The sequence below is a fragment of the Copadichromis virginalis genome, linkage group LG10, assembly GCF_057382275.1.
Source record: "Copadichromis virginalis isolate Kocher_CV1m ecotype Utaka linkage group LG10, C_Virginalis_male_GT1.1, whole genome shotgun sequence".
Classification (NCBI taxonomy): domain Eukaryota; kingdom Metazoa; phylum Chordata; class Actinopteri; order Cichliformes; family Cichlidae; genus Copadichromis; species Copadichromis virginalis.
Genome location: NC_140627.1, coordinates 10,067,723 through 10,084,340, shown reverse-complemented (window position 1 = coordinate 10,084,340; position 16,618 = coordinate 10,067,723). Strand labels below are relative to the sequence as shown.

Here is a 16,618-nt window from a genome sequence, read left to right as displayed (position 1 = left end):
GTATGTTATAGATATAAAATAGCCGAAAGGTGGGCTTTACTTTTACTCATCAGCAGGTTTGGGATAAAATAAGTCATAATCCTTACTTGCACTGTAGTATGCAATTTCATTTTTAAAACTTAAATTTAAACCGATTCTTCTCATTGAAAGAGCAAGATCATAAATTTTTCACATTGTTATTTTATATTAAACAGCAATGCCTTACTGAAAAATTAAATTGTTTTCAGTTTAATCCTACAGAGACTAGATGCCTGAATTTGAAAAAAAAATTGTATTGGTGGGTGCTTATTTCGTTGTGTGCATTTTTTTTTTTAATTGACCCAACTCCTTTATTATTAATACCAAAACTGTACACTAATCAGCCCCAGCATTAAAACCTCTAACGTCATATAGCGTTCCCTGTTGTGCCTCCAAAGCAGCTCTAACTCACTGCAGCATGGCAATGAAACCTACGCCGGCATCATGCAGAGTCTGGCACACAGCACTGGCAGAAGCTCTTTTGCGTTCTGTGGGTTTGTGGGCCGGAATCTCCATGGATTTGGGCTTGATCCACAGCATGTCGTTGATGCTCATTCAGATTGCTCAATCACATCAGATCATATTCACTTCATCTGTCACCGGGTTTCATGTAATGGCTAATCTGTGCATTAGAAAAAGTAAAAGAAAAATCCCTAACTGTAAGTATTTTTTCGGATTTTTCCTTTTTTAACAAAATCAGTTTTTAAGGAGAATATTTGAACAATCGAGACATACATTCTCTTAAGATGATATTATTAACTATACTTTCAATTCTAGATAAGATCACAAACATATGTGGGGGTATTGAGAAAAAGACGCTGATAAGAACATATGAGGAGAGTGGTAAGCCCCTCTTCATTCCCACACTTTATGTTCTCTTAACATAAACAGTAAAAAACACTAAGTTATTTTCCAAGTGTCAAACTGCTCTTGTTATAGACAGATACATCAGTCTGCCATCACAAGCTCGTGCTGTAGCAAATATTAATTACAGACGAGCTGAGATGCGTCTCTCCACAGTTCTATCTGCTTCTCCACGCTTGTCCAATTACATTTCTCACAGTCCATTGTAAAGGACAAGAAGATACCCCGCTTGCAAAGCAGAAGAACACAAATTGAAATATCTTCCGTGACTCCGATATGTCTAATCTTCATGAAATCTGCTCCTGCTATTTTTCTCATTAATGTAGCTGAATTTGTTCCATCAACTTTCAAACCAAACAGGTTTTTAGACGGACAAGGCTGCATGTGTGATCATTTTTTTGATACATTGTTGGCAAAGAAGTATAACACGGAAGCCTATTATGTTAAATTGTTTTCATAGTGGGCAGGAATTTTGGGAAAAAATGCCCTGCTAATGTTAAAACTGAGAAGCACAGCAAAATGTTGACTTATTTTGGTGCAATATAGGATAATATAGAAATTAATTGTTTGTTTTTTACAGCAAATACAGCATGCATAATTTCAATGCCAAGGTGGAGGTATGCTATTCACTTAAGGATGTCCTGTATATTATAGAGTACATTATGTATTCAATGTTATTTTTTGTACTTTTGCATTTGCATTTGTAACCCAGTTCCTAAAATCATCTCAAACAGAAAGAGAAGAAAAATTAAAACATTTAATGTTCATTGTTCTGTTCTTACTGTCCCGGTTAATGAAAGTGAAATGAGATCAAAATAATTATTTAAACATAGAAGGGATGCAGATTATATATGATATGCTCTGGTCAAACAAGGGTTAAGTTTCTCAGAGGGTTGATGAGCTCTGATGAGAGCCTATTGTTTTACTCCACTCCTCACATGTCAGCCAATCGGTGAAGCTCTAGGCAGCTCTTGTCCCTCCTTAGTACCAGCTCCCAAGTTTTCAGTCTCTTGCTTCTACAGCCGAACAGAGCAGACGGACTAAAACTTTTGTTATCGGTAAGCTGGAGAAATTAACCTCTAACGAGTTAAAAGAAATACCATCTAAACTGATATTTTTCACAAATTATGTATTTGCACTTGTTGTTGTCAAGGGCAGAGCGAAACCGGAGGGTTTACTGAGCTGTGGCTCCATGTAAATGCTGAGCATCCACTCGACGGCGGTAAGCTAAATGTGGCTAATCAGACACGTGATGTGCGGAGTGTGGGTACAGTTGTTCGATGTCTCTGAAACGCACTGTTGTTATGCTAGTTAGAGCATTAACTAAGTCATTAACATGTGAAAAGCTGTAAATGGTTAAAGCAGCTAAAAATAACTTTATGAGAGATAATTGTAAGCAGACTTTATCCTGCTTCCTGTTTAAATTTTGATGTCAATCGGTTGTTTTACAATACTCAGTATTGAACACTTGGAGGTAATTTTTAGTGTATTTCCACTTGTACTAGTAGGCCTATGGTACAAGTGGGATTAAGCACGTCTATTTTAATACTCCTATTTGTGGACTGAGTCCTTGTGTTTACGTGTTATTGAAATTGATTATTTGCACTTTGTTCAATTTCTGATAAGCATTTGCATATTATTCCATTTCTTAAAAGGGGTAATATACTTATTTATTTGTGATTAGATATATATGTACAGTGAGTTTATTTTGATCGATGTACTTAATGTTTACAATGAAAGTGAATTATATGGTGACTATAATTCCTGAATGTTTAAAACCTTGTAGATAATCTTTAATGTTACTGCAGGTTACAAATAATTGAACCTTGATACTGTGAAATTTTGGATATTGATACTTTGACCTTTGAAACTTGATATTTTAATGTTGTATAACATGACTGAACTGATGATGATTGAATTGATGATAGCTGATCTGAATAGTAGTTACTGCACTGTGACACTACTTTAGTTTAATTTGTGAGAGTTATCCTTAAAGGGCACGTGACATATATTTGGCCATTGTTTATAGGTCAGGTTTTTATATGGGACGAATCCAAAGACCAGGTCAGCGATTCCAGAACCCAGAGTGTTCCAGTGTTCACTGGATGGCGAGCCAACCCAAGATCCTAGGAGACGATATACATCTACACGCACACTCATTTGCACATTGATGGACTACAATCCTCTACTGTACAAGTAGTACGGTAGGACAGACAATCACACACACACTCCTTGTCAGACGAATTCTATGGGCCCCACCGGTACCATTTGGACTTAAAAAAGACTAATTCTTTTACTTGTGCACAATTTTATTTAATTCTATTTTTTTTTGCTACTTTGGGGGAAATTTTTATACTTGACATTCTGTTAAAACCTGTTGTAATACTGTGTTGTTTACAAATTTCTTTTACAAGGCTTAACATCACTAAAGTACTTTTAAAGCCACATAACTGTGTTTGTCTGGTTTCTCTGCCATTTGTGTACCAGAGCTCTAAGAGTCGTTCTCAGTCTTCTGACACTAGCCCAAATTGCTTATTACTTTGGTAATTATCCATCGGTACTTTATGTAACTCCACGTAAGTGCTACAAAAGTGGCGAGCCAGCCAGGAGCTCTTTGGTGCATGAATATCAGCAGTGAAACCTCCTTAAAGTGTGTATTGTCATTGAAACATCTTTTGCTATTGCCACAAGATGGATTTTGTATTGAGCTCAGGTATCAAAGTCCCCAATGCAGTAATTGTTAGTGGTACACTCAATTCATCGGATGATGAAGGGGTTCTTGACTTTTTGAAGCAGTATGGTACCTTTAGAGCCGTCCCAGTTGTAGATCCAAACTCAGAATTTTTCAAAAACCTGATCGTCGAGTACCGAAGTGGTAACGCCATTGATGCCTTAACTGATCTTTTGCCATACACATATGAAGTTGAAGGGAAGCCCGGTGTAAAATACCATGTAAGAGCTCTCTCCAGCGTTTACACTGCCAAGGTGGGTGGCAGTGCTACTAAGTCCTACTTAGATGAAATAAAGCAGGTGGCAAAACTGAGTGGCAAAAGTTTTGAAGAGGTACTGAAGTCGATGATGACAGAGATCAGTGAAATCATTGGGAGTTCAGAGACCGATGATGAATGTATGCTCTCCTCCATGCAAGTTGATGATCCAGACAGGGAGAACCAGCTTCACCCCTCTCTTGAAACTTCTGAGATTGCACGCCAGCAGTTTTCTGAAGATCCACCCCAGGTAGGATTGATTCAAGGTGGTGCGGAGCCACACCTACCTGTTGATTTCAAAAAGAGCCCATTTAGTGCGGCAAACAGTTTCAACCCACCTGAAATTCAGAAAGTCATTGTGGAACACATCGTGAAGAAAGATGACTTGATTGCACATTCATATTCTCCAATGAGACTCCGGTCATTCTCTGGCAGGATCCCCAGACCCAGCGGTGAGACAGATTATGACACATGGCGTTCACATGTCGAACTTCTCAGGAAAGACCCTGCCATGTCTGAACTTCAAAAATCTAGAAAGATCTTTGAGAGTTTGTTGTCCCCTGCAGCTGACATTGTCAACAGACTGAGCCCAGAAGCTACACCTGAGACTTACCTTCAGTTGTTGGATGCAGCTTTTGGAACAGTGGAAGATGGAGAGGAGCTTTTCGCCCAATTCATGAACACTCTTCAGGATCCTGGTGAAAAGGCCTCTGCGTACCTCTGCCGTCTTCAGGGCGCATTGAACCTTACTCTGAAGAGGGGAGGAGTCTCTGCTGGGGATGCCGATAAACACATTCTCAAGCAGTTTTGTCGTGGATGTTGGGACCACACCTTGCTCTCAGATCTTAATCTTGAAAACAAGAAAAGCCAACCCCCAACATTCTCAGAACTTCTATTAATGCTCCGGACAGAAGAAGATAGACTGGCAGCTAAAGCTACACGGATGAAGAAACACCTTGGCTCAACCCGGCAGCGGGTTGTGGCGCACTGTCAAAAGACTTGCACCTGTAGTGAGCTACAGGCAGTGACTCAATCTGATTCTGACCCGTTGACAGATCTGAGGAAGCAAGTTGCATCCCTACAGAGTCAGCTTACTAATTTGATGGCAAAGAAACAGAAGAAAAGCTCGAAGCCTAAGGACAAGGCCGAGTGTGATTTACGTGAGATGGCTATGGCAACACCTAGCATCAAGGTCACAAGTGCGAAGCCTGCCAACTTGCGGCAGAGCACCCAGCCAAAACCATGGTACTGCTTCAAGTGTGGTCAGGATGGCCACATCTCAGCAAGTTGCAGTAATGACCCAGACCCCACTCTTGTCGCTGATAAGAGGAAGCAATTGAGAGAGAAGCGTCGCATTTGGGAGATGCAAAACACTCCATCTGCTGACCAGGATTTTTAGACGCAGTCTCAGTTGTGGGGCAAACTGGGACTGAAGCAGGTCAACATCGTCCCGCTAAATCTGGAAGTCAAGCTAAACCAAGAGCACAGGCCACTTTGAGGCAATCCCATGTTGGAGAACAACCTTTCAGACTACCTAAGAGGCTCATAGGCACAAAGAGTACAGGTCAAATCACGATCAAAGGTAAGGTGTGCAGTTGTCTCCTTGACACAGGTTCTCAAGTGACCACTGTCACCAAGTCCTACTATGACCAGTATTTGTCTGAGCAACAGATAGAGCCACTACATGACCTTCTGGAGGTTGAAGGGGCCAATGGGCAGCTTGTACCTTACCTGGGTTATGTTGAGATTGGAATCACCTTTCCTAAAGACTTTCTTGGTGCTGAACTAGAAGTCAAAACGCTAGCTCTAGTAGTCCCAGACACCGGGACATTAACGAAGTCTTGTGTATTGATAGGAACAAACACTCTTGATGTAGTGTATGAAATGTACAGAGAGGCAAACCCAGAGGGCTACCATCCCATTCCTCATGGGTACAGAACCGTACTCAAAGTACTGGAGTTGCGGCAAAAGCAAGGTTCAGATGAAAACGTTGGATTAGTGAGGATGCGTGGCAAGGATGAAGTGAACGTCCCAGCTGGGAAAACAGTCGTTCTTGAGGGGACAGTATCAATCAAGGAATTTTACACTGAGAGATCTGCCCTGTTGGAATATCCTTCAGTATCTTCCCTGCCTGGGGGGCTTTTGGTGCAAACCTGTCTCCTTGACTTGCCAAATAACCAGTTGTGCAAGCTACCTGTAGTAGTTTCCAATGAGTCAGAGCATGACATTACCATCCCAGCAAAGAGTGTGATTGCAGAACTCAGTGCAATACAGACTGTCCTATCTCACAAACAAATTGTGAGTGAGCCATCAGAGTGTGAACCATCCAGGACCTCTAGTGTGACATTTGACTTTGCCGACTCTCCCATCCCTTCTGACTGGAAAGACCGCATTACTCAAAAGCTGAGCAGTATGCCAGAGGTCTTCGCCCAGACTGATCTGGATTTTGGAAGGACGGACAAGGTCAAACACCACATTAAGCTATCAGATGAGACACCATTCAAACACAGAGCCCGACCGATTCACCCGCACGACATAGAGGCTGTTCGAAAGCATTTGCAAGAGCTTCTCGCAACTGGAGTAATCCGCGAGAGCGAGTCCCCATTCTCTTCGCCAATTGTTGTGGTCAGGAAGAAGAACGGTCAGGTACGTCTGTGTGTTGACTACCGTAAGTTAAACTTACAAACAGTGAAAGATGCATACGCCCTCCCAAGACTGGATGACACCTTCACCGCACTCTCAGGTTCCAAGTGGTTCAGTACACTCGATCTTAAATCCGGCTATTATCAGATCGAAGTTGCAGAGAGTGACAAGCCCAAGACTGCCTTTGTCTGTCCACTAGGTTTCTGGGAGTTCAACCGTATGCCACAGGGAGTGACAAACGCGCCAAGTACTTTTCAGAGGCTTATGGAGAGATGCATGGGAGACATAAATCTGAAGGAAGTTGTTGTTTTCCTGGATGATCTCATAGTTTTCTCGAAAACCCTTGAGGAGCATGAAGCCAGACTCATGAAAGTCCTGGAACGCTTAAAGGAGTATGGCTTAAAGCTGTCCCCCGAGAAGTGCAAGTTCTTCCAGTCCTCAGTTCGGTACTTGGGGCATGTTGTTTCTCAACACGGAGTAGAAACTGACCCAGAAAAGACAGCCACACTTAAAACTTGGCCAGTCCCTCAGAACCTTAAGGAGCTGAGATCCTTCCTTGGGTTCTGTGGATATTACAGACGGTTTGTTAAAGGCTACTCAAGTATTGTGAAACCGCTGAACGATCTAACGTCCGGTTATCCACCACTGAGGAAGCATTGTAAATCAAAAGGGAGGAGTAATCAGTATCATGATCCAAAGGAGCCGTTTTATGGACGGTGGACCCCTGCATGCCAGAAAGCATTTGAGACTATCATTGACAAGCTAACGTCGCCTCCAGTCCTGGCCTTTGCTGACCCAAAGCTGCCTTACATCCTTCATACGGATGCGAGCACTACGGGCCTTGGAGCAGCCTTATACCAGGAGCAGGAGGGACAGCTGCGGGTTATCGCCTATGCGAGTAGAGGTTTGTCAAGTAGTGAGTCCCGCTATCCAGCACATAAGCTCGAGTTTTTGGCTTTAAAGTGGGCTGTAACAGAGAAGCTGAGTGACTACCTCTATGGCAATCAGTTCACCGTTGTCACAGACTCAAACCCTCTGACCTACATCCTCACCTCAGCAAAACTCGATGCAACCAGTTACAGGTGGTTGGCGTCCCTCTCTACCTTCAATTTCAGACTCCAGTATCGTTCTGGAAAACAAAATGGAGATGCCGATGGACTCTCGCGTCGTCCTCATGGCAGGCTACCTGATGACCTTACATCTCAAAAAGAGAGAGACCGGATATGCCAGTTCGCAAAACAACATCTGTCAGATCCAGACAATATTGACTCAGTCGATCAGGACGTTGTTCATGCTATCTGTGAGAGACAGTTTGTTTATCATTCAACCACCTCTGAAGCTTTGGGTGATGATGCAGGTATAACCCTTGTCGAAAGTCTTGCCATTTCTGGAGATGCTATACCTGACAGCTTTGAGCAGGAAGAAACATTGGGAGGCTTACACATCATTCCCCACCTGTCACCGGCAGATCTCAGAGACAGCCAGAGATCTGATCGGTGCATCAGACATGTTATTACCCAGATGGAGAGTGGGGAGAAACCCCCTCCCACATTGAGGAAAGAACTTCCAGACGTAGTCCTGTTGCTGAGAGAGTTGAACAGGTTCGAGCTGTGCAATGACATTCTCTACAGAACACGAAGAGAAGGCGGTAATAAACATTACCAGTTGGTCTTACCTGAAGACCTGCGAGAGTCTGTGTTGACAAGCCTACATGACAATATGGGTCATATGGGAATAGAGCGCACACTCGATCTGGTCAGAGCCAGGTTCTATTGGCCAAGAATGTCCTCAGATGTGGAGAAAAGGATAAAGACCTGCCACAGGTGTGTGCGCAGGAAAACGTTACCTGAGAAGGCTGCACCTTTGGTGAATATCATGACGACAAGACCCCTCGAGCTAGTCTGCATGGATTTCCTATCCATTGAACCAGACAGCAGTAATGTGAAAGATGTTCTTGTCATCACAGATCATTTTACTAAATATGCAGTCGCTATCCCAACATTGAACCAAAAAGCTCGGACCGTCGCAAAGTGTCTGTGGGACCATTTCATAGTACACTATGGCATTCCTGAAAAATTACACAGCGATCAAGGGCCTGATTTTGAGTCTCAGTTGATCAAGGGGCTGTGTGAAGTAGCAGGCATACAGAAGATTCGGACTACGCCGTACCACCCCAGGGGCAACCCGGTGGAGCGTTTTAACCGAACACTCTTAAGTATGCTTGGAACTCTGGAGAACAAAGACAAGTCACATTGGAAGGATTTTGTAAAGCCTTTAGTTCATGCGTACAACTGTACCAAGAACGAGGTAACTGGATTCACACCGTATGAGCTGATGTTTGGGCGTCAGCCACGGTTGCCTGTCGATTTGGCTTTCGGTTTACCTGTGAGAGAACAACAAAACAAGTCACACTCCCAATATGTTAAGGACCTCAAATCCCATCTTGAGGAGAGCTATAGAATAGCTACACGGAGTGCTGCAAAGGTAGCCGAAAGGAACAAAACCAGATTTGACAAACATGTGACCACATCTACCTTGGAAATCGGGGACCGAGTGCTGGTCAGGAACATACGCATTCGAGGAAAACACAAACTCGCCGATAAATGGGAGCAGACCGTCAATGTGGTGGTGAAACGAGCTGGAGACCTCCCTGTCTACACCGTTAAACCAGAGGGCGGGGATGGCCCCATACGCACCCTACACAGAGACCTCTTACTCCCTTGTGGGTTCCTCTCTGCAGCCAAGGAAGTGAAACCTGAACAACCAGAACCCAAGAAAAGGCCCAGAACGCGACGGACCACTCAGAAAGACAATGAAAGAGCAGATCACCCCTCGGACGAGGATGATATTGTTTCAGTCCACTGGTTTGCAGATAGATCAGTGCCAAATGACTCGGCGTACATTGTCAAGCGAGATCTTCTGCTGACCCATAAATCAAGTCTTGGTCAAGATGATGTGACTGCAGATCAAGACAAGTTGGCTGGTAATGCTCCAGCTTGTGCAGACACCATCTCCGATGTTGTTCCAGCCAGTCATGCTGACCATAACCAACCTTATGACAATCAGATTGCGAGTTATGGAGAAGCCTTGTATGGGGAAGACTTAGCCGGAAATGACGAACCTGAAAAGGAAAGAGACTTACCCGGAAATGACGAACCTGAAAAGGAAAGAGACTTACCCGGAAATGACGAACCTGAAAAGGAAAGAGACTTACCTTCTACGGATCGCCCTGACATGAGGGATGAACAAGTCCTACTTCTTTCGGACATGTTAGGGAGTGATGAGGAAGGAGAGGACTTGATATTTGACAGGGAAACAGTAAACAAAGAGAGAGATGAACAAACAAGCAAAGAAATTCCTGTTCGAAGATCAGAAAGAAGTCGCCAGCCACCAAAAAGGCTAGACTATGCTGAATTGGGAAATCCCCTTGTCACTGTGGTCAAATCATTATTTCAGGGTTTAACCACAGCTTTCATTGACTCTTTAAATTCTAAAGCTGAATTATTGTTCTTAGATGATGCAGTTCACAGTAGACATGCAAAGGGACTTGCATGAATTCAAGAGGGGAGGGTGTAACCCAGTTCCTAAAATCATCTCAAACAGAAAGAGAAGAAAAATTAAAACATTTAATGTTCATTGTTCTGTTCTTACTGTCCCGGTTAATGAAAGTGAAATGAGATCAAAATAATTATTTAAACATAGAAGGGATGCAGATTATATATGATATGCTCTGGTCAAACAAGGGTTAAGTTTCTCAGAGGGTTGATGAGCTCTGATGAGAGCCTATTGTTTTACTCCACTCCTCACATGTCAGCCAATCGGTGAAGCTCTAGGCAGCTCTTGTCCCTCCTTAGTACCAGCTCCCAAGTTTTCAGTCTCTTGCTTCTACAGCCGAACAGAGCAGACGGACTAAAACTTTTGTTATCGGTAAGCTGGAGAAATTAACCTCTAACGAGTTAAAAGAAATACCATCTAAACTGATATTTTTCACAAATTATGTATTTGCACTTGTTGTTGTCAAGGGCAGAGCGAAACCGGAGGGTTTACTGAGCTGTGGCTCCATGTAAATGCTGAGCATCCACTCGACGGCGGTAAGCTAAATGTGGCTAATCAGACACGTGATGTGCGGAGTGTGGGTACAGTTGTTCGATGTCTCTGAAACGCACTGTTGTTATGCTAGTTAGAGCATTAACTAAGTCATTAACATGTGAAAAGCTGTAAATGGTTAAAGCAGCTAAAAATAACTTTATGAGAGATAATTGTAAGCAGACTTTATCCTGCTTCCTGTTTAAATTTTGATGTCAATCGGTTGTTTTACAATACTCAGTATTGAACACTTGGAGGTAATTTTTAGTGTATTTCCACTTGTACTAGTAGGCCTATGGTACAAGTGGGATTAAGCACGTCTATTTTAATACTCCTATTTGTGGACTGAGTCCTTGTGTTTATGTGTTATTGAAATTGATTATTTGCACTTTGTTCAATTTCTGATAAGCATTTGCATATTATTCCATTTCTTAAAAGGGGTAATATACTTATTTATTTGTGATTAGATATATATGTACAGTGAGTTTATTTTGATCGATGTAATTAATGTTTACAATGAAAGTGAATTATATGGTGACTATAATTCCTGAATGTTTAAAACCTTGTAGATAATCTTTAATGTTACTGCAGGTTACAAATAATTGAACCTTGATACTGTGAAATTTTGGATATTGATACTTTGACCTTTGAAACTTGATATTTTAATGTTGTATAACATGACTGAACTGATGATGATTGAATTGATGATAGCTGATCTGAATAGTAGTTACTGCACTGTGACACTACTTTAGTTTAATTTGTGAGAGTTATCCTTAAAGGGCACGTGACATATATTTGGCCATTGTTTATAGGTCAGGTTTTTATATGGGACGAATCCAAAGACCAGGTCAGCGATTCCAGAACCCAGAGTGTTCCAGTGTTCACTGGATGGCGAGCCAACCCAAGATCCTAGGAGACGATATACATCTACACGCACACTCATTTGCACATTGATGGACTACAATCCTCTACTGTACAAGTAGTACGGTAGGACAGACAATCACACACACACTCCTTGTCAGACGAATTCTATGGGCCCCACCGGTACCATTTGGACTTAAAAGACTAATTCTTTTACTTGTGCACAATTTTATTTAATTCTATTTTTTTTTGCTACTTTGGGGGAAATTTTTATACTTGACATTCTGTTAAAACCTGTTGTAATACTGTGTTGTTTACAAATTTCTTTTACAAGGCTTAACATCACTAAAGTACTTTTAAAGCCACATAACTGTGTTTGTCTGGTTTCTCTGCCATTTGTGTACCAGAGCTCTAAGAGTCGTTCTCAGTCTTCTGACACTAGCCCAAATTGCTTATTACTTTGGTAATTATCCATCGGTACTTTATGTAACTCCACGTAAGTGCTACACATTGCATTACTTCAATTGAGTTTGAGGTGTTTAAACAATGCAAAATCCAAATGGGACAGGTAAAGGTGAAAAGTGTACCAACTGATATAAAATAATACTCATATATATTTCAACTGTTTATCACCATGTGTTCCCAGCTATACATCACCCTGTATGTTCTGTGGTGACCCTTCACTGTCATCATTCGGCCTGACCTCACAGTGATATTCAAACATCCAACAGCGATGGGCTGATTTATCTCACATCAGCCGCACAGTTCTGATGGCCCCTTTCATTTTTCTAGCTGATGAAAGTACCACAGTAATGTGGTAGAATGAATTGTCCACCAGCGACCACCGTCAGCTCAAATCGATGGGGCATGTAATTGGCGGCCACTTTGTGTGATTGCTAAGATAAACAGACATTGTTACAGACATAGAAGATCAATGTCACACACAAAATAAGCGAGGGAGAGGTTGGAAATTATAGGCCATTATATTCACCAACAACACAGTAACTATTTCTACTGACAGGATTTGCGGCTGACACACCAGATACTACTTTATTACACTTAATGATTCTTTACAAATATGATCCGTGAAATGGCAAATGAAAAAATTTAAATGGAAAAGGCACATACACATCATTGCCCAGCTGAAGGTCAACAGATAGTGTTTTGAAATAGAGCAATTTTAAATGCAATTAGTCAACCATTTTGCAGCCTCTCACCAGCTCTGCACCATCTTTGCTTGAGGATAAGCATTACCTGATAGAAAGCTGCTGCTTAACAATAAGCTGTTGTCATGTTTAATGTAACGTGTTTGAATGATGTGGCACCAAAGCTAGTAATGTATAGCTTCTGCTCACCTTGGTAATGGAGTAGGAGATATGCTGAATTGCGGCGTTTCTCACTACGGAGACTGATAGAGATCTGGTTGCTCCAGCTGCGTAGCACTAAGCCAGTCATCAAGACCGACTCATTGGCAAGGATGAAGGGTTCTTGACCTCCTGTATCCTCCACGGTCACCTGCTCTCCTTCCAACACGCTCACATTTAGCACCTAAAAAAACACACCCATGCAATAAGATTAAACAACAGCTCTCACTGGTGCAATTTCACAAAACAAAAAAAACAATTTTCCAACAGAACTGCAAAGGCTCTTATTAGACCAACACATTATCAAATGTTACATTGCATACATATTATTTTCAGTACTAGTTTGAGCATATGTATTCACCCTTAATATTTCCCCTCAGAAAACATGTTTGCTTTCATTTCTTTGATAACCTGCAGCTGGGATGAAAACATATTTTTGACTAATAGTAGAATCTATCTGAGTCATTCCACTAATGGTTTGTTGCACAATTCCTCTTCTTCTATGTTTTCTGCCTGCCTGCAGAATAGTCTGTTAGCAACGCCTTATGTCTTGGGTTCAGAATCTGCAGCTAAATTTGGCAAAGGAATCAGGACTACTGTATGTAGTAAAACGGTCTGTGTAAAGACATTTGGAGCATCATTTATTTAATTATTGGCAGAAGTCAAAAAGGAAAATAAAAATCCAACAACAGATCCTAATCATCATTCTATATGATAATAAAAGATGGTACATTCATCACTGGGTTTTGCTAGAACATTCTGATTATGTCATTGTAGGTTGATGGGATTTTATAATTCATTGTTCTTCTCATCTGACACACATATTGTTTAGTCTGTCATGGTCCCTGGGTCTTGATGCCAGGGTTTGAGTTTTGCATAGTTTATGGTTCTTTGAGTTTTGCATTATTCATGCTGAAGTTTGGTTCTTGCTAGCTTACCTTAGAGTCCTAGTAATTATTTGGTTCCTTGCTTGTTATTTTCTTCCCCTCCCCTGTGTCCTGTATATATATATTCTTCTATCATCATTTGACTTTTTTCTACTTTTTTAAATTGGCTTTTTATTTTTAGTCAGCTCTTGGTTTTCCAGATAAGAGTTGTTGCCTTTTGCTTTCTCTCGTGTTGTATTTAGTTTTACTTTCTCGCCTATCTCGTTGCGTTGATTGTCATCCCCTGTTCTTGTTCCAGAGCTGTTTCCACTCCCATTATTAGTTCTCAGTTTGCCCTTGTATAAATTCCTGCGTCTTCTATTTGTTGTTTATCATGTTGTGCACATCAGTTATAGCCGGGTTTCTTTTTCTGACCACTTGGAAAATGCAAGTCTAATCTTGCCTTTCAGCACTATTTTTGGTCTCGACCAGTCTCTCTGTGAATGTCTGATAAATGGTTCACTATGTTCTAAAGCTAATTGCTGTTTTCTTTAGGTTGTAGAGTACGCTGAGACATTGCTCTGAAAACCGCTGCCATAGAAAACTGAAGCGCAACAGGATGTTGGTGGCCAAGCAGCTAAATAATCTTAAGTAATTCTATACAGTAATCTGTAAAATTAAACCACTCCTCGTGTCTTTCTTGTTTTTGAAGTGGTCTTGAACAATAGTTCTTCAGGCTTTCTAAAGACCTTTTAAAGTTATTCTTCGAACATTGGCTGCTTTTTCCTTCATATTCAGTCAAGTCTTTGCACCCAACCATTTTCAGAGGAAATGTGTTTGTTTGTTTGTGTCATGATCCTGGGTCCTTTTGACCCAGCGTTTTGTGTTTTCTCTTCGCGATTTTGGTTCTGTTCTCTAATTGGTGTTTACCCTGTTCCCCCCGTGTGTTCCTGTTTTATTGTGAAGGTCTGCGTCTTATGTGAGTGTTTTCAGTTTGCCTCCCTGGTCTCGTCATGTTAATCACTCCCAGCTGTGTCTCCCACCTGTGTGTAATCTCCCTGTGTTCTGAGTGTATTTAAGTTGTATTTTCTGTCTTAGTAATCGCTGGTTCGTCTGTGTTGTTTCCCCTCGGTCTCCCTGTATGTATTTCCCCGGACCTCCCTGCACCGTCATTCCTGGTTTGTGTTGTTAGTTTACCCAGTTTAGGTTTCGGTTTCATGTTCACACCCCGTTGCTGTTTGTACCCACTGCTGTAAATAAACACTCACCTGCACCAGAGCTGCCGCCTTTTGGGTCCTTACTACAAATCCACACGGCTTGCCCCACAAACCGTGACAGAACGAACCAGCCACCATGGACCCAGCGGCAGTCAATCCGTCCGAGGAGCTCCAGGATGACATCGGCTACAATGTGGAGATCCTCCTCGGGCTGTGGCTGGAGAATCCTCCGTACGAGCTTCGCCGCGCCGTGGAAGGTCGGCTACAACGTCTCTTTTCCGGCCTGCCATGGCTACTGAATTCACTTCCTCCGACCATACAGGCTTTTCTCCGGCACACACCTCACCTTCTCTCAGCCACTCCTGCCTCGCTGCCCGACTCGCCGGATGTGATCTTGCCCGGCCCGTCGGAGCCGTCTGCGGGGAGGAAACGCCGATCGCGCCGCAAGCGCGCCACCCCACAGCCGGACGTTCGGGCTTCTAAATCGCCGGCTGTGGTGAGTGAGGACTCTTTTTCATTTTCAGACTGCATGACTGTTCATTCAGGGGCTGCGTTTTGTGTGGCGGATGTCAACGCGAGCTGCTTATCGCCTGTGCAGCTACCGGCAGCTCAGTTAGCTCCCCCGCAGCCACTCTCAGCTCGGTTAGCTCCCCCGCAGCCACTCTCAGCTCGGTTAGCGCCCCCCTCAGTTCAGTCTCCAGTGCCCCCCTCAGTTCAGTCTCCAGTGCCCCCCTCAGCGCAGGCCCCAGTAGCTCCAGTGCCGCCCGTAGCGCAGGCCCCACTCATTCACTCCATGCAGGGAGAAAATTTAAGGTCCAGTCAGGGAGTTTCTCGCGCTTTAGCTGCTTCAGGCACCGTTCTGCACTCCAGGGCTTCCCCAGAGGCTAGGTCTCAGTCCCCAGCTGATTCTGGACCCCTGAAGATTAAGCAGCCCTCAGAGAACAACTCCGTGTCAGTGCTGTCTGAGCAGGGCCAGTGCTCAGCACAGCACCCATTGCCTTCATGTCTGCCAGAGGACTCCATGCCTGCTGGCTTTGTGATGGCTTCTGCTGGAGGGTCCAAGGGGCCCGTCCAGCCTTCGTCTCGTGTCTCCGCTGGAGGGTCCGAGGGACCGCTCCGGCCTTTGTTTCCTGTTTCCGCTGGAGGGTCCGAGGGACCGCTCCGGCCGTCGTCTCCAGTCTCCGCTGGGGGGCCCGAGGAGCCCGTTCAGCCACCTGTCTCAGCTGGAGGGCCCGAGGAGCCCGTCCAGCCACCTGCTGCAGCCTCATCATCAGCCTCGCCGGCTGCAGCCTCATCATCAGCCTCGCCGGCTGCAGCCTCATCATCAGCCTCGTCTGGTCCAGCCTCCCGAACTGTGTCCACGTCGCCGCCGTTGCCGCCCGCACGGCCGGCCCCCCGAACTGTGTCCACGTCGCCGCCGTTGCCGTCCGCACGGCCGGCCCCCTGAACTGTGTCCACGTCGCCGCCGTTGCCGTCCGCACGGCCGGCCCCCCGAACTGTTTTGGACTCCTGTGCTGTCGGCCCCCTGGACTCTTCTGTTTTGGGCTCTGTTTTTTCCTGTGTTCTGGTGTGCTTCGTTTCTTTTGGTTTTGGGCTCGTTTTTTGTTTTAGTCTTTTGGCCTTCTGGTGCTCCGGTTTTGTTTTGCTTCGAGCCCTCCTTCCTGGGCCCCCGCCGCCCGCCCTGGTCGGGTTGTTTTCTGTTTTTTCTGGCT

The 16,618-nt window shown here is 43.7% G+C and overlaps 2 protein-coding genes across 6 annotated transcripts in view; one reads left to right on the top strand and one right to left on the bottom strand.

Annotated features, from left to right (window-relative positions):
• LOC146699837 (seizure protein 6 homolog) overlaps nt 1-16,618 on the bottom strand; it is a 109,168-nt gene that overhangs the window by 24,662 nt on the left and 67,888 nt on the right. For all 3 annotated transcript variants that reach the window (XR_014922481.1, XM_085469749.1, XM_085469747.1), the window contains exon 4: nt 12,815-13,007. Coding sequence is in view for 2 of the 3 variants with exons in the window: in XM_085469749.1 (XP_085325875.1) it covers nt 12,815-13,007 (193 nt within the window). In the remaining variant the exon portion in view is untranslated. The remainder of the gene's footprint in view (nt 1-12,814; nt 13,008-16,618) is intronic.
• On the top strand, nt 1,592-5,423 carry LOC146699838 (zinc finger CCHC domain-containing protein 18-like). 3 transcript variants are annotated; one of them, XM_085469752.1, is made up of 3 exons: nt 1,592-1,940; nt 2,041-2,104; nt 2,912-5,423. In XM_085469752.1, exon 3 carries the CDS (start codon nt 3,574-3,576, stop codon nt 5,266-5,268), a length of 1,695 nt encoding a protein of 564 aa, XP_085325878.1. In that variant the 5' UTR covers nt 1,592-1,940; nt 2,041-2,104; nt 2,912-3,573; the 3' UTR covers nt 5,269-5,423. The 3 variants fall into 3 exon arrangements, with proteins under 3 accessions (XP_085325878.1, XP_085325877.1, XP_085325876.1); XM_085469751.1 differs by having other exon boundaries at nt 2,036-2,104; XM_085469750.1 differs by having other exon boundaries at nt 1,592-2,104.

Excerpts from the sequence above, each read along its gene's own strand:
- LOC146699838 (XM_085469752.1), top strand. The coding sequence starts at position 3,574 with ATGGATTTTGTATTGAGCTCAGGTATCAAAGTCCCCAATGCAGTAATT.